Source organism: Chaetura pelagica, unplaced genomic scaffold (assembly GCF_000747805.2).
Source record: "Chaetura pelagica isolate M959 unplaced genomic scaffold, ChaPel_1.0 scaffold90, whole genome shotgun sequence".
Taxonomy (NCBI): domain Eukaryota; kingdom Metazoa; phylum Chordata; class Aves; order Apodiformes; family Apodidae; genus Chaetura; species Chaetura pelagica.
In genome coordinates, this window is record NW_009953496.1 from 16,790,307 (window position 1) to 16,812,786 (window position 22,480).

Sequence of the window (22,480 nt, forward strand, 5' to 3'; positions counted from 1 at the left end):
AGTTGACCTAGGGTTTTGGCCTTTGCTCCACAGCATCGCTTACTGCTTGTGTGCTAAACACTGGATTAGGTGGAATGGTGGTTTGTTCCAGTACATCTGTTAACGCTTAAACATAATCTGCTTTTGAAAAGACATTCTCTAGTTTTATATACGGTACGTACAGTAGTGGCATGAGGCATTAATGCAGTTCAGACCACAAAAAAATGTTTTCATGAAGCAGAAACCCATTTAAATTGTAGAACAAAGTCTTCTGTTCCCTATGCAGGAGGAGGTCAGAAAAGAACCGGGACCTATGAAACTCATTTTCTTTCCGTTGTGTTTGTCCACTAACCAGATGAAGCGCACGCTTCCCATGCTGTTCCATTCATACAGGCCAGCGTTCATTCAGAAACAGAACATTTCCTTTAGTTGATGGATTAAAGACATGAGGGGGAGGAGGAGTGCAAAAATGTTTGGGGATGTGCAGTACTTAAACGTTTAAAGGTTAACTCATGCTAAAAGTTTGTACCGTATTTTTTTTACGCAACTTCAAAACAAAACAGGTGCTACCTCTTCAGTGAGCAAAAATAACTTTTATAAAAAGCAAGACCTAAAGCAGTTTTTTGTCCAATTCCTGGGAAGTTAATGTCAGGTCATTTTTTAAATCTATCTTATTTTAAACTTTCGATATGGTATAAAGTCTAAGTGAATATGGGGTTTTGCCATGCCTTGACTAATCCCAGTACATTTTGGTAAATTGAAATGTGAACCTAGGAATGCATATTAGTGACCTTAAAAAAAACAGCAAATAAACTCTGCCAGCAGCTTTAAAGGTTATTGTTTGCTTTTCATCTTCACTTGCAGACCAGGTGTCTCTAGCAAAGCAAATCTGAGGAAAAGCTACTTTTGTTGAAGTCTCTTTGTGAACAAAACAGATGACATAAAGAGCAGGTGTTAAAATACTGGAAAAGGCAAACAGCACTAATTTTACGGGATGTAAAATAACTAGAAAAAAAATCAGGCTATTCTAAAGCATCTTATTTGGAAATCTTTGCTCAAATAAAAGAAACATTTCTGTCTTGTTAAAGAGAATTTGCCTTCTGATCCCCCAAAGAATGGGGTTAGATAAACTTATCCTGTTCCTCTTGTAACTGATTTCCCAGGGACTGACAGGAAAAAGCATAGTTTTTACTAAATAAGGATGCTGGAATTTGCCTAATGGTTTCTGTTTACCTGATGCCACTTATGATACTGTGTTTGCCTACTTAAGTGGCATTTAGCACTGAAGTCCTGTTGTGATTTTACTATTTATGTTAGGAAATTACTTAGCAACTGGGTAGATTAAACTGTTTTACATTGTGTGTTTTTCATCCTGCATGGCACATCTGGTCTTAACGTTACAAAAGTGAGGACTGTAAATTACTAAGTGTATGTTTGCCTGTGAGATTAAAAAAACAAAAGCTACTGAACGGACATTATTTGGATGTCAAATTAAGCATCCTAAAGCCATAAAGACAGATCCAGAGGCCCAAACTGAAGCCTTCAAGTGTATGCATTTTGGATTTAAGCTTCAAGGTCCATTTTCAGGTAGATGACAGCACTATGCATTCTGTTTGGAAGGGGATTTGTGTTTCTTATGTGAATGATCCAGCAGGTTCTTTGACTAGATCAGGCTAGTTCTGTAACATTTTAACTGATGAGAGGTGAACCCTAATGAAAAATTATTTTATAATCATGTAAGCTTAGAATTAAAATTGGCTACTCATTGTAGAGAACTGTGAATTCCCTCAATTTGCTATAAATATTTCTTTATGAAAAAAATACTTATGACATCACTTGAACACTTCTTTGGAGATACTACACCAACTGCTCCATTGAGTCCTTGCAAAATTTATTGCTTAGAAGATAGAAATCTTGGTACGACACATAAACACTCGTAAATTTACTATGCAATAAACTATACTATCACACTTTTTCAGGTGCCAGTGAAATAAAGGTGTCTTAAATCAAAATCTACTTGACTGTATATCATTTAGAATCAAGGGAGTTTCTGTCAAAATATGGAATAGTGAACAGGTTTATTCTCCAGTGATATTAAGAATGTAGGCAGCATAATTTTTTTCTGCTGTTTACAAGACTGGCAATAAACAATTTTCCCTTACTTACAATGGAGTTGCATTAAGGAAGGTATGTGGCATCTGCAGCACCTTTTCCACAATATTTTCCTTTGAATATTGTCTATTTGAGTGGAAATGTTGCAGGATGAGAAGGACATCTGCTAATGAACTTTCTTGAAATTCTGTCACTTCCCTAGGCTAACTTCACTGCAAGCCAGGCTTGCACTCTTTGCTTAGAATTACCATTCTTTATCAGTGGGGCTTACATACGGTCACTTCTGAATGGAAGTTTTGGAATCACGCTTCAACAAACATGCCTCAGTTAAAGGTTCATTCCGTATCATTTAAGTAGACATAAAGTAGCCCTTGTCAGTTAACCATGCAGTAGCAGCTGGTTCTTTCATGTCAGAATCTCCGGCCGCTCGCAGCCTGCCTGCCTGTGCAGTCACTGCCTGTCCACGCAACACAAATGCAATCACAAACTTTGAAGCACGAGCTGTGCAGAACAGGGCAGTTCTCTGCTCCTGTCTGGTCAGTGAAATTCTGTTCCCCATCTTCACAACAACTTTTTGATTGAAAGGTAACGCAGAAATTGAGCTTAGGTGATGTGTGTTGCCAATTTAGAAATTATTAGAAGAAAAAAAAACCCACCACAATGAAATAGAAACAGGATGCTATAAAGACGGTTTTTAGAATAGAAACCGTATTCTCCTACCTTCATTAGCCACTGAGTGTTGTTTTCCATGATGTTTTCGAGTAGTTGCAGTCTTTGAACCGAGTCGTCGTAGTCTAAAGGTGCGTCCCGCTGCACCGCGTTGGAGACGTAGGAGGCGGAGGAGCGGCAATTGTCCGCCTCGGGGAGCAGGAAGGTGTAGCTGCAGGACCCGTGCTGGACCTGGTACTGCTTCTTGCCCAGCGTCTCCATGCTTTTGCTGAAGGAATTGTATCCCGAAGCTAAGAAAATGCAGCAGCCCAAACAGAAGTAAACAGTCACCTGCATTTTAACTCCTGCGGTAGCCCAGCAGACCCGGAGTGCTGCGGCGCGCTCGGGAGAGCCCTGACCTAATGACCCTGCGCGGGAAGGCAGCGCTCCCCTGCCATGTGCCGCCCGCGGGAGGGCTGGGCTTCGGGCTCTCCGGGAAGCGCTGCCTGGGACCCTGCCCCTGCTGCCGGGCCGGGGCTAGCCGGCTGGCCGCCGCGGGGATCCGAGGCTGTCTGTCTGTCCCTCTGTCCGCCGCGGGGATCCGACGCCGCGCCCGATCCCGCCTGCGCCTCGCCCGCTTCCAGCGTCTCCGACCCCGGTGCCCGGATCAATCACTGTCCTTCCCTTATATGATAAGTTGATAAGAGCAGGCAGACATGTGGAGCGGGGCTGCTCCTCCCTCCCGGCTTCGCCAGCGCCTTCCTGCAGGGGGTGGGGGGTCACTCGCCCAGCGGGCTGGAAACAGAGCGCGGGGCTGCGCGGGAGGAAACCCCGGGGAGGAGCCGGCAGCTGCAGGACCCCCGCGAATTCCTCCGGCACGGCTCTCATTAAGAATTTCCTAGACAGAGCAGTCAGTTCCGATAGCCTCCAACTATGCTTGTAAACTATTTGTGGTGGCAATAATTTTTAAAGACTGTCCAAAGAGAAGGAAGAAAAAAAAAAAAACACTCTGGGCTTGTTTTTTTCTTTTTAAAAGAATTCTCTTTTTTTTAAAGTGTGCTGAACCAAGATGTGTTGTCGTTTGTGTTTAATGCGTTGTGTAATTACAGAGAAAGCCACTGTCCCACGCATACAAAAGCAGGCTTGGGCAAGTCCTTGCAAAGACAACGAGAGAATTAGAAGTTTTCAGTGGAACACAGACTTTTTTACTGAGTCTCTGAGGTGAATGCCCAGATTTAGGCATGCCTTCCCAGAGTTAGGCCTTTTCAGGCTTTTTTTTTTATTAATGCTTTTTTGTCTGCATTAAACGGCTAACTTTGGAAGTGCTAACATTAGCAAGAGTTACGTATCTCAAGCCAGCTGGTTCTGGAAGAGGGCATAACTCTCCAGGGGCGGTGGCAGTGAGGCACGCCTTGGGAAGTGCCATGGCTGCATAGCACTTACCCTGGCAGCTCTTGCTAGCCCAAGTCCGTGCTCTTGGAAGAGGAAATACCTGTAGAAGGTGAGGGCAAATCTAATATAGCAAGAATTTTAAATGTGTATCTGAGAGTAAAAAGGAGCTTCCCCCTACTTTCCACTTCCATGTTCTCTGCAATGATCAGTGGTCTTGAAAAACTGGAAAACTACTAACCAATTTACCAAAACCTGGGAAAGAAATTTTGAAATGGAAATTTTGGCAAGGTTTGCTCCTCTGTTTTAGAAAATGTCTTCTTGAAACCAGCATGATAGGATACTTATTACTGAAGACAAACTGCCTGAGAATTTTGCTAGGTCTGGATCTGGAAGCTATAGACTTTTCCTAATTATCATAACCAAAGGGAATACCATGCTAGTCAAAGTAACATGAATTACAGACCAAAGTTTTTCTTATACAAGGAAAATCCCAGCAGGCCTCAGGATCTCTTAGGACAGACTTTCTTACACAACTTGTTGTATTTCATATAGTCTATTAATGTGTCTTTTACATTTTAAATCATGGAAATAGTGTTCAGGAGTTGTCAGAAATGATTGCAGCAGCTAAACTGCATTCCTTATGTTATTGTAAGCTGTTGGGATTTCTTTACATAATGCATAGTTACCTCTGGAATGGAAAATCTCTAGAATTCAATTCTGCAGACTTCCAAAAAGGTTCAAATTGTACTTGTATTGTGACCTGTGGAACCAGTTTGTCAGATTTTCTTCCTCTAGAGTGTTCATCTGCCATTGTTCATCCTTCCAGCCAGAGTCAATGGAGGAATATGTTTGGAACCTGGGATACAGGTCAAGATTATTTTCTACAAAATATACGTATTTGGAATGTTTGACATACAAATTATGAACTCTCCATTGTTTGACTTTGTATTGCAATAGCAAAGCAAATTACTGTGACAGCTATCTGCATTGTTAATGAAGTTTCAAAAGCTTTCTCTATAGTGATTTCTGCTTTTCACCTTATTGAAGTCTTTGAAAGAATGCTTAATTCCATGCCAATAACAGTCTTTTGCAAGGCTGTGCAGAAACCTACTATTATACAATGACAACAGCATGTAGGATTAGATTTCTACACTAGACCATGTGAAGCAAGTGTAGATATCTAATCAGACATTGAAATATTTTCTTCTATTTGAATATTTTTTCTTCTTCTTCTAATCTAAATGAGAATTTCCTATTGTGACTTGGACTTGTCTTTAAATTGGTGCTCTCCCTGCCACCTTTTCCTCTCACAGCTAGCCCAAAGAATATAAGGCCCTCAATGGAACAGTGCTGAAAATAAGAATGCCCCCACCCTTAAAGCCTCTCTCTCCTAAATGGGGAGGAACTAGAAGATAATCTGAATCTTCCTTATGATATTTTCATGCATTTTTAAATCCCTTAGTTAGACATTGAAGGGAAAGATGAGACTGACCAGTGTAGTCTTTCAGGGGGGTTGGTTTTAATTATTAGACATTTACTGAAGGGGCTCTACATATAAAAAAGACAAAATATAATGGATGCTGAGAATTTATTAGATGGGATTTCCATGACAGGCCTGATTAAAATGACAATTTTGTAGTTGCTATGAAGTTTGCCATCTGTGTGCCACACTGGTGAGCCAGATCACCAATATTAATCTGGCAGCTCGGTTTTGCTGGGATTTTGAGGAGAGACTGGAGTATTTCTAAAGGTTTGAACTGGAGTCTGTTTTCTGTTAGGAAAGGCCAATGCATGACCCTGGGAGGCCCTTGAGCCACAATGGGGCCAGGAACAAAACTGAACTTGGAGACTGTCTAGCAAGGCTTGCTGTATCTTGGGCCTCCACTAGGGAGAACTGTGGTTGTATGAATACTGAAAAGAGAAACTAGTTCACCTTTTACTGGTTTTTGGCTGGGTCTGTTTTTTTGTGGGTTCGTTGGGATTAGTTTTGGTTGGTTTTGTGGGGCTTTTTGAATGAATGAATGGCCAGTTGCTATGTCAACTGTCAGCAATTTGGGGAAGAGGTATGGCAAGTACTACAGGTATTATTCTGAGAATCGACAACAAATTCCTAATGGAAGACAGTTACACCCCCACAGCAGGCACCACTACTTAGCTGCTCTGCTGTGCTTCTCATCTAGCTCTTGGAGTAACCCTAAGGTTCACCATGGTAATGTTTTCCCCAGCTTTTCCTTGATACTTCCAGCCTGCAGGGGCAATAACTGGAATACAACCCCTAACACACACACATAACCGAAGGAGGATTTTTGCTATTTCCCTCTCTGGGTCCAATAGACTAATATTGTTTTAATGAAGTGCTCTTTCCCACTGCCCAGGAAAGTTAGTGAGTGTTCACCTTGCCAACAAAATAAATATACATCCCTTTAACCCTTCACTACAAGATTGTGCTGTATTTGGTCCATCTTTTGGAGCATTCGCTTGTGATCCTTCACCCTTTCTGTCCCTTTGGGAGCAGCTTTCCCAGCTGTGGAGGAGGAAGTGGTCTTCTCTGCCTCCCCAGAGAGTCAAAGCCAGTCAGAGTTCACAGTGAAAGAAAGTAGTAACAGCTAAATTTAGAAAACTGGTGTGAAAAGTAAGGCAAATTAAATAAATTTCTGTCCTTGAAAACTAAGGAGGAGGAAGGAAGATGCCTGAATACAGCCTTTTTAGTGAGCCTCAGAGGCATAATAACAAGCCTGCTTGCAGGGCAGGGCTTATTCTAGAAAAGCTGAATGGCAGAGATCTGTCTCCCATAAACTATGAAAAGGAACATCTTACTGTCAGACATGTTGAATTGGGAAGGAATTTGAATAATTTGTCATGGAATCTTATATTTGCCAGTATGAAGTTGCATTAAAAGTTACAATTCAGACCAGTTGCTTCCTCTCAGTGTTTTTTTAAAGGCTATTGTTCACCTTATTTCTGCTGTCAATACACAGTGCTGTGTTTGCATTTATGATACATTTATTCTGCAAACTGAAATAGAGCTTCTTAGCCTGTGATTTCCTGCTTTCTTTATAGTATTTGACATAAAATAGCAAATAGTGGCTTGGTATATTTAAAGTACAAATTAGACCTTTCCCTTTTTAGAAAGGAGATACCCACTTTACAGAACTCACCTTATAAGAAGAGCTGAAATGTGTATTTTGTCAAAACTAAACATTTAGAACATTTTGCCAGATGTGTTGCAGGCAGTTTCCTTTCCTGGGAAACAGTAAATTCCTTTACTTACAGCCAATCCTGTTTTTATTCCATCCAGCATATGACTAAGCTGCTTTGAGAAAAATGCCTGAATACCACTAACATTATCTTTCCAATTATCATTTTACTTACAACTGCACCGCTTCTGTTTGACAGGCAAATGCAGAGATCTTGTGAGATCTCTGATAGAAAAGAGAGCATAAAAGTTTTTGAGGTTAGGTAAGAAAATGTTGACTTGATTTTAGTCTGCTGTCTGCACACTTTGCCACCTAAAACTTTCAAGATGTTGATTTAGTAGATAAGCAAGTTCACATTTCAGCAGTTTTCTAGTTTTAGCAAAGGAAAACTACATAAATAAGTGCAAAATAAGAGCAGAACAATGTGAACAAGTAGCTTTTGGTGATGCATTCTTATAGGCATATTTGATCTACATATATAAATGAAAATGCCATAATGTGAGAATATGAAACTTCAAAATCAAATCTGAGACAAAAAATTATCTGAAACTTGGAATAAATTAATTAAGTATTCTATGTATTCCTGGTATTCACATTCCTTACATGTTGACACTCAGTGCTAAGTCTCTGCCTTTGGTTCCTCATCCTTTAATATTGGTTTATGGTAGTTCCATTCACTGGCTTCAAAATACTTTCTTTCACTGGGAGTATTTTAGCATGTTTCTCAGGAACAAATGTCAACAAGGACAAGACTCATGAACTTGTAACTTAAAAACCAGGGTACAGGATTTTGGACCCTACTAGATTTTTACTCTGCTTAAAATCTTACTTACCTGTGATCTTACACAGTCTTTGAAAGAGAGGAGAGCCAGGTTATTATGTTTTCTGGTAAACTAAAACATTGTTTTCATTAATACATAGCTCAGTTCTTTAGCACTTCTAAAATTAGTGGTAATATCTTACCCCATCATTGTTCCTTTCACCACTATTTCCCTATTCTTTTTATTTAGTCTGAATTTCTCTACCTCCATCTCCATCTGAGCAGTCTCTCATGACCTCTTCAAGAAGATCTCAGGATTCCCCTCACTTCCTCAGCTGCTGCTTATTTCTAATCACTCAGAACATCCGGTGTAACATCTTGTGAGTTCATAATCATCTTTATGTTCCTTCTGTGATGTTCCCTCACATCTTCTTTGAGTGCCCTTCCTTTCAAGGGAGGGCATTTACCCAGTAATTCTCATAGTGTACTATTGCTGAAGGGACAAGAGGTCAATAATCTGATCCACTGAAAATTTCAGTTACCACCCTGTCTTGGTGACTCAGTCTGTTTTTCCCATTTTGCCTTGGAACATCCAATCCATCATTTCAGTACATGGCATTTTTCCTAGATGTCACGCATAATGTGGCCAAAACCAGACTTTGTATCTTCCCTCGGAAATGCTTGCATGCTAGGCCCTTTTTCTTCTTTGCAGTAGATAGCACCATCTTTCAATGCATTTAAATCTGTAATATACAAGTTATGTTTGTATTCCTTTGTTTCTTTGGTATTTCTTTCTCCCTTTTTTTTTTGGATGCTGTGCATCTATTAGTGTCTCTAAAATTCCTGTGCTGACCTTCATCATCAACACTTTTTATTTTTTAACATATTCTTCCTGGCTGCTCCATAACAGTTGAAATGTGACTTGTTTATGAATCTTTTTATCTTAGTTCTGCCTCTCTAAGTAAATGACATTCTACTTTATTTTCACAAGAATTGTTCGACAACTAGCAGAGCTTCATGCCAGTAGGCTATCTATTTCATTGCTTCTAATTGGTTATCATTTTTGGAAGCTATATATTCAGTATCTCTTCTACCAAATATGTCAGCTTCATTGCTTACTTTGCAGGCACTGAGTGGATTTGCTTTCTTGGGACTGTGTGGTATCTCATCTTGACTAACAATAACATGAATTAATGTTTTTTGAAACTCCTCTCATTATCACTTCCACATTCCAAAACCTTCTTAAATGTAAAATGCTTCTTAGTTTTTACTGTTTCATTATTTTTCTAGTTATTACCTATAGAAATCTGAATTATCAAGGGATATCTAATGTAGAATGCACAAAGATTTCTAAAACTGAAATCTATATAGAAGTTATGCATGAAGGTATGTAAAAAGATTCTCACAATACATTCATTAATTTCCTATTTGTAGAACCAGTGGTAGTTTCTTTCACTGTGAGCTTTTTAAAAAAATGAATGTCACTTTAATCTTTGAATGATTAATCATCCATCTGCAGAAGCAGGAAATTAGTCCCAGGGTTATGAGTATTCTGGTTTGGTTTGGTGGGTTTTTTGGTAGCGGGGGAAGGGCCCCAGGAGTGGCTCCGGTAAGAAGCTGAGAAGCTCCCCCTGCTCCAAAACCAGCCAAAGAGCCATTAGAAGGACAATAGCTGTGCCTCAGTGATTAACATAGGAAAGAATTGAGATATCACCTGAGCAGAGAAGCACTGAGGGGACAAGAGCTGTGCAGAAGTAGGAGAGTGGTGCTGGTGAAGGAGAGCAGTGCTGGTGGTTGGTGAGGAAGAAGAGGAAGAAGGTGCCCAAGCAGAAGTTTCCCTGCAACCCATGGCAAGATGGCAGCTGTGCCCCTGCACTTGTGGAGGAACGTAGTGGAACATTCCCTGAAGGCGCCAGGAGGGGTGAACTTGGCCAGTAGACTTGGATTTTGTGGCCAGTGGATTTGCTGCCTGTGGATTCTTGATTAGGCAGCTTTGGAAGACTCCAGCACCAGGGAAGTTTGTTCGCGAAGGAGCCTGTGACTCTGTAGGAAGCCCAGGCTAGAGCAGTTCCGGACCTCGTGGGAAGGACTCATGAGGGAGAGGTTCATGGAGGACTCTCTCCCATGGGAGAGACCCCGTGGGGAAGCAGGGAAGGACTGTAAGGAATCCTTCTTCCTGAGGAGGATGGCACGGCAGGAACCACCAGCATGTGAAGTGACTCTAAACCCCATCCCCTGTCCCCCTGTGCTGCTGGGGGGAAGGAGGGAGAGAAACCAGGAACAAAGTGATTTGGGCCTGGGAAGAAGGGAGGGATGGGGTAACATATGCAAGCCCTGCTCTTTGTGTTGTCTGTGTCCTGGGTGTGTTTGATTAGTGTGAAATTAAATTATTATTTTTCTCCAAGTTGAGTTCTGTTTTGCCAGGGACCTTAATCGGTGAAGAACAGTCCTTGTCCTTTGTTTCAACCCAGGAGCTTTGTCCTCCTCATCCCAGTGTGTGTGGGGTGGGGAGTTCAGTGAGTGGCCATGGGGCTGCTCCTTTGTTGTCGTGTTGGGCCCAAACCACAACAGTGAGGAATAGTTGCTACATGTCAGTCCTTCTTAACTTTTTTATATTGTTTGGTTATGGTACTCAAAGGCTGTGCTCATTCTCTTCAGAGTTAGGTGATGACGGCAAACTTTAGCTGGTAACAAGTGTAATTACATCTTAAACTCAAATTGCATGAGTTCAAAATTAACATGGGAATTACAGCTAATGTTAAGTTTCTTTTGATTGGACTGCTGAATGTCTTTGACAGTGTTAAATGCTGTGCCTTGTCTATCTCCCATACTGGGCAAAACATAATACAGCACTTGTTTGAACAGGTCACTATTGGTTTGAAACTGAATGAAATAGCTTGAGTTTAATGTGTAGCAAATAGCTCTGCTAAGGCCTTTAAAACCTGCTTTTTTAAAAAAAAACTATTTCCATAGCACATTCATATTTACTCTCTATTGAATTACATGTGAAAAAATTACTAGATATTCTTATTCTATACACTCATATACTGTTTATATACTCTTGAAAAATGTCTTTTTAATTACAGTTTTGTGCATTTGGATAGTTTAAATCTAAAATCTTTATGTAAGGTTTTAACTTTTATTATGTCATGTGAATGTTGTATTATGTTGATGTGAAAAGCAGGAGACTGTGAAAGAATCCAGAAGGCTTTTGGAAAATGAGAAATCTGCCTTACTGACATCTCAGAAAAATGCATATCCCGTTTGTTTAAAGGAATGTCTTTTTTAAAATGTCTAAGCAGTTGACAGTAATCTAGCCTTACAAATCACCCCAGTCCCTGTGATTTAAACCCTTCCTCTTGTAAGCAGTCATTGAGGTTAGCAGGAGGTTCTCTCATCTAGTAATAGCACACTTATTTGATAATAACAGCATGTCATACTTCCAAAGAGCATGTTCAAGTTAAGAATCTGAATTCAAAGATAAACTGATGTCAAAGAGAGAATGAAAAGGAAGTGAGAAACTGTGTAAGAGGAATAAACAAAGCTTTCAGAGAAAGAGAGGACATTTATGGCAACAGTAAGGTACCTAGTTCCTGACATCTGTTTCCCTCAAGAAAAAAAACACAGTACATACACTAACCTTTTTATTGAGAGTGCAAGAAAAATATTTGCAGCATATTTTCATATATTCATGTTTGTTGAACTGTATTATGGATGTGTATTTTGAAGAGGACAGCAACTGCAAACTATTTTTGCACTCCATAAAGATAAATCTTTGCTTTTTTCTGTACTAATAAACATAGCTCAGTAATAGTTCTCAAAAACAGTGCCCACCCTCTTGCTGTTTCTGCCACAACAACTAGGCATTGTTTTTATCATTGGTCATACTGCTGTACAAGCAAAGGAAGGAACTAAACAATTTTTTTTTCCCTGTTTAGTGAGGCAGCAGAACCTGTGATGGGAGAGGAGAAAGGTTACCTGCATCCTGATACCAAGAGTAGGGCTCCTTTGTGCTTGGACTTCTTGCTTCCTTACAGCCATCTAGCAAAACTCTTTTGCTGTGTAAATATTAACATAAGTACTTCATTGGCTGAGTAACAGTCTGTCCTTTATCTCTCCAAATAAATAATTTGCTGGAAAGATAATCCTCCATCTCCAGTGGAATGTGTACAGAAGATCAAATCTCTTGAGTATCCTATCATCAAAATGATACTCTTTCTTCCCAACACAAACCAGTTTGAAAGTCCTCTTACCACTCTTTTACTTTATCTAAATCTGAATTGTTACCAAGTAGCTTCACTACACAGACAGAATTCAAAACTTTGAAAATCTTTATTTTGTCCCACTTGAAATACAAGTAAGTGAAATTCAGACATTGTCATTGGTGATGCCTGTATTGCTTGAACATGAATCCCCACTTCAGTTAGCCACAGCCAAATGGACTCATATTTCCAAATCCTATCAAAATAGTTCAACTTCAGCTTGTTAGCTTCAGTTTAAATTTAATTATAAAAGGTCTTGCTTGTAGCTTTAAGTTCTCCCTTGATTTTTAAGTCAATTTCTTCAGTCAAATCTATGATTGAATTCCATTTTAAATAACAAATAAAGCTTCACTTTTAGTGTTAGATGATGTGTTATCAGTTGTTAACTGCTTTGGCTGTAGCCTATGGGTTGCTGTAAATAGCAATGTACTGTGAATAGCATTTTTTCTTGAACACAAGTAACTTTGTATCTAATGTATCGAATGAACAGCTGATGTTATTCCTCTAATTTCTGTCTTCATTTGCCTGCTCGCCCACTAAAATATCATATTTAAGAACAAAAATGCACACATGAAAGTTAAAATATTTATTAGATAATGCCATGACTATATCTTTCCAACTGTTGGGAATATCTCCCAACACAGTCAGCTTAAAATATTTTATTCTTCTATTAATCGAGAGTGTATCCTTGCAGAGTGTCAAGGCAGCTGCCTTAAATCAAGTACAAAGATCAGGTCACCCAAGGCTTCCTTGTGATGTCAGAGACATTTCTCTCTATTAGTCAGATGAAAGGACCTACATTTAGGTGAAATGAATGTCATGACATTTACTGGACAGTACAAAGGCTGGCTTCATGATTGTTAAATATATCTCATTGCTGTAAACTGCATGGGAAGGACAGGAGCCTTTTCCAAACTACTTTTCTGCAGGTGATGAGAACTGAGAGTAAACCCACCTGATTTCTTGTCTTTTGCTGAAAGCTCTCGTTTGACTTACTGCAAGAACTGATGGTTATTCCAGATCTCAGATGTGTTCCATTGTCTCAAAGTGCCGTAATTAGTATACTATCAGTATTTATTTTTTTTTATTACAATTTTTGGACTATTATTTCTGAACTTCATTGGTTTGACTCTCATCTCTTTCAGTAATGGATTCGCTTGGACTCTGAATTGATTAAAAACCTAACCAGCTATAAGTTTGGTCTAAATAGATTATTCACCCTGGAAAGATAATTCTTTTACGCTATAGGCACTTTTTTCAAGGTTAAGAGCACCTTGTCATAGCAGAAATATTGGCTGAAATCTTTCAGCAGTGCCTGTTCTAGAACACCACTGCAGCCCTCCCTTATAGGTGGGGTGGCAAAGGACTGAGTTTTCAGCCAGCTGTAAAGTCTTCCAGGCAGGACTAGAGCAGACAAAGAAAAAAGAGTTTTGGCCTAAACTTTGTTTTAATTTCATACCAAGTATAAAGAAATATTTTCTAAGGCTAAGATCTATTAGGCTGTAGAAAGGCCTCTCATGAGAAGTGGTGGAATCCCTGTTGCATGAGTAATTTAATGTAGATAGGCAAAACACTGAAATATGTAAAGGAAAACCCTGTACGGACAGCATTAAGTGACCTAATAAGCTTTTTAATCTCTTAATTTCTCTCATTAAACCGCATCACTTTGCTGAAAGAAATAAAAGTGTTTAAGTTGGACCCCCATGTGAAAAGTGCTTATAGAAAAAATAGCCCTCTTCATATGGTAAAAATATAATTAATATATTTGAAATACTTACTGCATTTTCTCACAGCCATGAAGCTGAATCTCTCAGCCAAAAGCTAATATTAATGCCTGCAAACTGCTGAACAAAATTATTGAAATATAATGCAGCAGTGATTTTACTATTGGAAATTATTATGGGTTTATATTTCACTGCAATATTGAAACAACTTCATTTTATATTATTAATTCTATCAGTGACATGCAAAAGAATATTGTTAGTTCTATTACTGAAAGCACCAGAGTGAGTCTGTGATTCACAACCTAGTATTACCCACATGCAAACCTGCCTGGCTAACTGAGAAATTTAAAACCAGACAAATTATTCTCAGCTATCAATAGCTTAATTGCTACTTTGGTAGCAAAAAAAAAAAAAAAAAAAAAAAGAACAAAACCAAAACTAACATGTATTGAAACATGTTTACAATGAATACTGTAAAAAAAAAGCACTTCATAGTCATAATTCATGGAACAATCCAAAAAGTTGACATAAGTATCAGTCTGCTCTTGGTTTTTATTAACTGGAGACAGATTCTTTTCTGACTTTTAAAGCCTCAATTTTGGAGCCTTTATTCTATGGAAAGCAGGCTCTTTTATGTTAATAAGTTTTACCTCAACAGTTTTCAACAGGGTGAAGAAAAACTGCACTCACCTACTACCTCTTACCTAACTCTTCTGGCCCACAATTTTCAACACCTTTATACCCAATAAATAAAAATAATCTATACTTTTTAGATAGCCATTTCAATAAACTGTCAGCCTAGAGGACTAAGAAGAAAGTGATGCTTCAAGGGAAAACTGTGGGCCTCTCGTTTAGAAGGTTTTTCTAGTATCAGTCAAAACTGTTTTCTTACTTATCACGTGTGCACAATGGTCAGAAGCTGCTGAAGTAAACAAAATGTGTGTCAGTTCTCCATTATTATAATTTGCAGATAGCCTGTGTCTGCTCACAGAGGATGGCCCAAGGCTTTTGAAGCTGTTAATGATGTTAACAGTGGCCAAGATCTGTCTTTATTTGGAATACAAGTGTATTTTAAAAGTGAACCAGAATGTGTGAATCCTCAACCAGTTGCCATTTGCATTAACTTTACACAGTGAGAATGATTTCCCACCAAACATTCATTGCACTGGTTAAACAATTGGAAGTATTTTCAAGAGGTGTCACCACTGGTTTGAATACTGGCTTTCATGGCTGGTCCAAATAAGAATTAGTTTTTACGGTAAATGAAACTTGGTTCTCTCTCACTGATTTCTCAATGTTCATAAAGTCATTAAATGCTCATTCATCAAGTTCCATCTCTTTGCTGGCTCTTCCATGCCAGAAAGAGACATCTGCTTACAAGAAATTAAGTGGTAGATGGTTTAGTAAGTATTGCCCCATGTTACAGCTGGGGGAATTAAGTATTGAATGAATGTTGAAATTCAAGACAGGTTGGAACTGTGTAACGGCTGTGCACATGGACATCAAATACACTGTATTGGTGCTGCATCTGTTATACATGCAGGTTTTATCCATTTGTGCACTGTACCACTTTTCCAGTTTTCCATCTGAAAACCAGCCTGGTTCCTATGAAAGCCATGTCCCATATGCTTTTCATATGAGACACAAGACTTGACTGTGTAATACAGGACATCCCCTGTTATGTGGGACATGTGCCAAGCCCAACAGAAATAAAAGATACCACAAGAGAAAAAAAAACAGAAGAATAAGTGATTACTAAATCCTTATTCTGTTTCTGAAGTTTATATGCAGCTCTGGTCTCAGTTGTTATAGCCCACTTTTAACAAGACCTCTAAGCTGGAATAGTCATGTATTCTGCACTTTCTAGTCTGTTTAATGCTTTGTTACAATGTTTTAGTGAATGGCAGTCAGATTTTCAAATGTAATACATGAAACAGGCTTCAATTCTTCCAAAAGTGTCCCTTTGCACCTTCAGGTAACTGAGTATCTTGGATCCATAAGCACGGGTAAGTATTAACAACCTTTTAATACTTACGTGCATGAGTACTTCACATTATATTTGAAAGCTGAACTGCAGCTATTATAATTTTCTCAACAGTTTTGGGGTAAAAAACAAATGCTATCTTGTTTTGGGGCATATTAGTGTTGCCAGTGCCTATGTTACACAGCCATTTTGGTCTGTTTCATCCTGGATTGTGAACTAACCAGATTAAGAAAAATTTGGAGTTTACATTTAGGGAAAATATTTTTTTTTCCTTAGGATTACAGAAGCATGAAAATACTACCCTGCAAAATAGCAATAGAAGGTAGAAAATAAATTAAAACCATAATTTTTATATTAGTATGAGTTGGAAGCCATAATCCTGATTCCTGGGGTAGTTCAGTTAGCAGTCCTGAACACACAGATTCCTCTGAAAGTCTCATTGTCAGACCTTTCTTTCACATCCCCAAAGTTGATCATGTAAAACCTGATAATATTCTACAGATCTTGCTTTTGAGACTTTTTTCTTGCACTTATTTCTACATCTAATACTGTTCAGCCCCTCTTCATTGGCATGTATGTGTTTATTATACCTAACAAGAAGGAAGTCCTCTCAGTACTTTTGATACTGCTGAAAACTTCTAATTAAATTGGAATTGAGTGTCCTGCCTGCAGGAGCACAACAAAATCCACAGTTGCATACAAGTTTCACTTAGTAAAACTTACTGTGGTGGCTGTAGGTAGAAATTTTACAATGTGCAGGCTATGTGCCCATGGAGATTTTTTCCAAGAATTTCAGCTCAGAATCTAATAGTCAGTAGGAATCCTGAGAAATACGTACTTTTATTTATCATGTTTTCAGCAATAACTGTGTTTCCAGAGGTGGCAAACACCAGTTACCTGGCATCATTTCACTTTGAATACTAGGTCAAGGAAGGTGCCATCACTCTCTGCATGTCATATGCTGCTTCTCTGTCTAATATTCTACTGCTGTCAGTTTGACTGTTAGATCTGTGAAACTCTGAATAGTGCCTATGTTCATTTGATTCATAGCTACAGACAAGAAAGAAAGGAACTTTTATATATTCAGGATGAGAATGCAAATTACTATTTTTATTTACCAAAGACAGATTGTTGAGCCTGGCACTAATTTTATCCTTTATTACCAGTGAAGACATGAGAACTTAGAGTACATCCTGCTTCCATACCAGGGAAATTGGCTCAGACTGGAAGTAGGAAGACATAGCATAGTTTTTTTGTAGACTGTGTCTTTTAAATGTTAGTTTACAAAGGCATTCTGAGTCAAAAGGCCAATTTTATCCAGAAAAGGTTTTGAAGGCATATGTAACATATTCAGACATACGTAGCATATTCAGACAAACCAGGCAAGATTAAACAGTTTCAGGAACTTGTTGGACTGTATGGATGTGCCTGATTATTGCTCAGGAGCCCATTCTGGGAAGGATGCCTACCTGCCTGTGTAGCTTTTCTGCCTGGTGTACTTGGTTTATGCAGTTGAGCACATGAGCATGGTTTACAAATAGCTTGTGACACCCCAGCTATCTGCTAAACAGACTTCTGTTTTACCTGCGTAGCTAACTCTACAGGATAAAAATCAGTGTCTGTAACTCCTTTTTACCACTTTGTAGTCCTTGTTTGCAGCACAGTGGACTCTTAGATCTCACTTCATAGAAGCTGGATACTTTGCTACACTTTGGTCACAAATACTTTTCATCAGTTACTTTGCTTGTGATTTTAATCAACGCCACCCGTTTCTTCTCTGCATTTGACTATTTTGGACTAACATGGAAATGAAAAATGACTGCATGTAAATTTTTGCTCAACGAAGGCACTAAGTGTTGACAGGTTGGCTGATTCCAGCCCAGAATTTTCTCTGTGTATAAACATAGAATACATTTCATAAACCAAAACTGCAGTTTCTGTTTGTTTGCTTTTGGGTTTTGTTCCAAGTTTCTTGGGAGGAGATGATCCTTAAATGAGAAGAAACACTAGGATGTGTTTCCATAAACTTATATGGGAAATGGTGTGATAATAAGGCACCAGAAGAGCAGGCAAAACCTGGAGTAGGATAACTGAAATTCATGGCTACATATTAAGAACAAAGCTGGGCCCAGTCGTCTTTCAGCCAATATTCAATGCTAGGAAGAAGCAGAGGATTATTTTTTTTCTAATACGGTTTTGGTAGATTATGTCTTTGTAGCACATTCTACTTTTACCTTACTACCTGAGCTGTAACCTCACACTTCTAGAAAAGCAGCATTTGGGAAAGCCATGTTATCAGGTAAAATCACAATCAAAGTTTTATTTTGGTCTTTTTTTCCACAGTAGCAAAAGCCTGGTTAAGTTTATGTGCCTTTGTCCTTTTTCTCTCTTCTGCTGATGTTACACTGTGATTGTGTTTGCTGGTATGATTCATTACAAGCTTGCTGGCAGATGGTCACGTACACTTTGCAAGAGAGCTTGATGCTAATTATAATCAGCTTTAAGCTTTTAAATCTTTTTTTTCCTAGGGTAAGTAACGTATGTTACCCTAATGCCTGGAAAATCATGGTTGTTTCCAGTCACTGACATCTAAGTACTTTTATCCTTCAGAAAAAAAAGGTTTCTCTGTACATGCACAACATTTCATGAGTGAAAGTTGGATGGATGGATGGATGGTAGCTACAGAATTAGAATTAGAGTTCCATCTTTCTTCTTCCATGAATACCATGGAAGAATAAGTGTTTCATGAGGCCATTATGTGCTAGAAAACCTCCTGTCTCCTGCATATGAATGATATTTTGTTGGTTAATCCACTGGGGCTGTATAGCTAAAGCGTCAGAAATCCTGCTTGCTCTGACTTGATCTCCACAGTCGTTACGGTGGAAGGAAATTTTTAATGTGTATTTTATTGCATTACAGTAAATCAAGCTTATATGCAGTGTTTATCTGTAATGGTTAAAATGCTGTCAGTCTAAAACACATTAAATTTATTTAAATGTCGCAACTGTAGCACAGCAATATGTATATATCAAGTAAAGTTGTTTTATAGGAGGAAAAATGTGCTGAATTATGTGCTCTTATCTACATAATATGACACAGGCACATTTCGTCCTTTTTTTTTCAATACCAAGACTAACATATATTTAACAGCACTTCTAGATGAAATAGCTGAAGAAGTCTCAATATTTTGGAACTTTCTGGGGACTGTTTCTAGCTATCTTTATGTTGGAAAAGGAAAATTTCTAGTCCAGCAGTTTTAGTGGAGACAGCTGCTGAGATATTTGTTTATCATAATTGTAGTACACTATATCCAGGCAATAAGATGAGTTATAAATCTAACTCCCTCAAAACACAATGTCATGCAATGGTTCCAGCAAAAGTAAATTTTTATCATTTAATTCAAGTTCCCATATTTTTAACAAATTCCTTGCTCTGTTTTTTCATTTAATCATAAGCAAAAGCAACTCTACTTGTGTTCTTGGAAGAGCATATAACACTGGAGTCCCTGACAAGGTCTTAACAGTGTAGTATCATGGCCTACTGATCTGATAAGATATTTTTTTCGGAATGTAATTCTCAGTTACAGGGCCAAGAAAGTCTAATTCACCTCCCAGGAGCACTAAAAAGTACATTTTAGCTGATACAGCTCCTCTTCTCAGACTCTTTCATAAGTGTGTCCAAGATATGTTCTTAACTGCTGTATTCTGGCCTCCAAAATTGAGGCTGAAGTAACTCAGAAGAAAATGCTACATAAACCTGTACCATATGGTCTTGCTAGTCTTAGTTTCAGTGAAATAAAAGTTGTAGTAAGCTCCTTTGATTCCTAACTCTCATGCCTTTGTTCTGACCATGCATAAAAAAAATAATAATCAGTTTTCAATGTATTCATAAGATAGTTGCAGAAACAAATTCCAAATTTAGCTGATTGATTTTGCAATGTTTTTGATTCGTTTTGCTTGTGAATATGTGTATGTATGTATAGACATACTTCTGTTCTTGTTCTTACTGCTTTGTGATTTATTATGTGTTGATGAGTTTCTGTTGTAGACCTTGGAGTCTTTTTCAAAGACAAGAAGTTCCATTGTCATGTTTTTCTTACAGTGATTTATGTCTTGTGTACTGAAGTTATACATCAGAACTATTTAAAAGATCATCTGAATTCATACTTTTAAAAAACACTGTTATTTAATATTTGTCATAATTTGGCCCCAGAGACTGCAATCAGAAAAGGGCCTCACTTTGCTAGTCATTATATTAATATTATAAAGGTATTATGTCTCCATTGTTTTCCACCAAACATAAAACCGGTCTTTGAATCTTAACACATTGTAGAAATCCAAAACAAAAGCTAGTGTCTGTCCCAGGGACCTTTTGATCTACAGAAGAATATTTCCATCCCTTTTTTTTCCCACTTGGAGTGAATGGTCACACTTCACCCATATTCCATTTTACCAAAATTATTTGTGACCCAGAGGTTTTATCAATCTCATTTAAAGTGGAAGAGTCTGGCAATAGTTGACATGAAGGACTTTTACCTGTGGAGTTGATTCCAGGCTGCCTGATTGTGCTGACCTCCAATAGTCTTTGCTGCATGGCATGGCTATTTTTAAAGCCACTGTAGAAGGAGAAGTTTAATGGAAGTATGTGTGCCTGAGGGAGGGGAGTTTTATAGGTAGTCAGAATTGAGTGGAATTTTGCTGGCTGTTTTTGCAGTAACTGTTAATTAGTATTTTTTAAATTAAAGCATTTTGTACAATCCAGGGGGGGGAAAAAAAGTTAAAAATTCTGTTAATTACTAACTTCCTAGTATCAAAGGAAATAAACAATTAAGAATAGGCTTTAACAGGTCCTTGCTAGCATTTTAAAACTGCAAAACTTGCCCTAAAACTTTATTAGTCTACCAAAAATTTTGCCTAGCCCCAGAGATTCCTGCCTGAATTGAGGTAAGTTTTAAGTGCCTGAAAGAGCTGCAGTTTAAACACTAAGCAAGGTCAAGTCCAGGGAGTTTGTTGGGGGGTTTGCTGCGGGGTTTTGTTGATTATTATTGAAATTCTGGGTTTAGTTTAACATGAAGGAGGTAAACAACAATGATGTTTATTGAGTTTTGCACAAAACTTTGTCATCTGAAATTATGTAGTTGAGTTGAATGTAGCCTAGAAGAAAAACATACAATAGGAATGGCATAAATAAAGCCCTGTTTCTCCCATCCCATTCAGTTTTCAGTGTGGTTCAGCACATGCTTATAAAAGAGAAGTTGTGCCTTTTTGAAGCAGTTGCATAGTGTGATCGCATCACATTCTGTGCTGAGGCTGGGGCTTGTTGCTTACTCATGCAGGAGATGCTTGAAGGAGATACACTGGTTCATCAGACATGCATCAGACAATGCTTTTCCTTGGGTTTTTCTGTTTTTTCTGGAGATTGATGAGAGAATTTTTCAAATTTAGGATTTTTTTTTTTTCAGGAATAACTGGGCTACTTCTATTTTCATACTGTCTTTGGAGGATGTTGCAGACATAGTAGCGGCTATTTCTGTGACCAGAAGTCTTCAGCATCCTCTATGCCCTTCAAGCATTTACAGTGTGTGTTTCTTCTGCTACATTCTAGTCTTGTCTAGAACACAATCCTGAGAAGCCAACTGGGACTTTCCTTTTATAAGCAAAAGAAGCAGTGCTCTCCACAAAACTATAATGTGCACATGGACACCTTCTAGCAATAGTTACTTTAATTATCCAAAAGGGCATTTTTCTGATTAATTAAAACTCATGTTATAATGTCATTTTAAGTGTGAACTTCTGAATTGGTGAATCAGCACTTCTACTGCCGAGTTTAAATACATTTAGGAAAGAAACCACTTATGTTGTAATATATAGTCTTTATTGTACTTAATCAGACAGTGGTCTTTTGTTGTGTTTGCAGATCTGGTGTTTAACTTTTCATGGGGAGTTGTCTCTCTCATGGTAAATTGCAAATGAAGTAATTTAAACATCAGCAAAAACTGTGAAAATTAAGGAAATAATACATCAAAGGATTCTTATTACTCTAATCTTTCAGGTCATGCTGAGGAAAACACTAGATTTCTGTTTTAAAAAAGATTGTCAAATGATCCTGCAAGTTATAGGTATGGGTGAATTTGCTGTACAGAATAGTGTATTTCAAGTATTCTGGTGTTCTAAAAATGTTTTTTGCATCACTTCTCATAGATGGTGTGATGTTTGCATGGCATTAGGGGCACTGATTATTGCCTTTTATAGCTCTCATAAGACACTATTAGTGAAAAGCCTGTTACCTGTTTCATCTCAGAGACATGCATACCATAATTAAGTGCACTTCAAAAGCCAAATTAAAGTGAATGAATGAAGTGACCAGTAAGGATGTTCTTTTGAGCATTCATTCTTACCATGATGAATGATGCTTGTTTTTCT

The 22,480-nt window shown here is 38.3% G+C and overlaps 2 protein-coding genes across 4 annotated transcripts in view; one reads left to right on the forward strand and one right to left on the reverse strand.

The window, feature by feature from the left end:
• ANGPT2 (angiopoietin 2) overlaps positions 1-3,096 on the reverse strand; it is a 42,405-nt gene extending 39,309 nt beyond the window's left edge. For all 3 annotated transcript variants that reach the window (XM_009999178.1, XM_009999181.1, XM_009999179.1), the window contains exon 1: positions 2,812-3,096. In XM_009999178.1, coding sequence (XP_009997480.1) covers positions 2,812-3,096 — 285 coding nt within the window. The remainder of the gene's footprint in view (positions 1-2,811) is intronic.
• Positions 1-22,480, forward strand: part of MCPH1 (microcephalin 1) — a 254,382-nt gene that overhangs the window by 217,277 nt on the left and 14,625 nt on the right. The gene's annotated exons all lie outside the window — the stretch shown is intronic.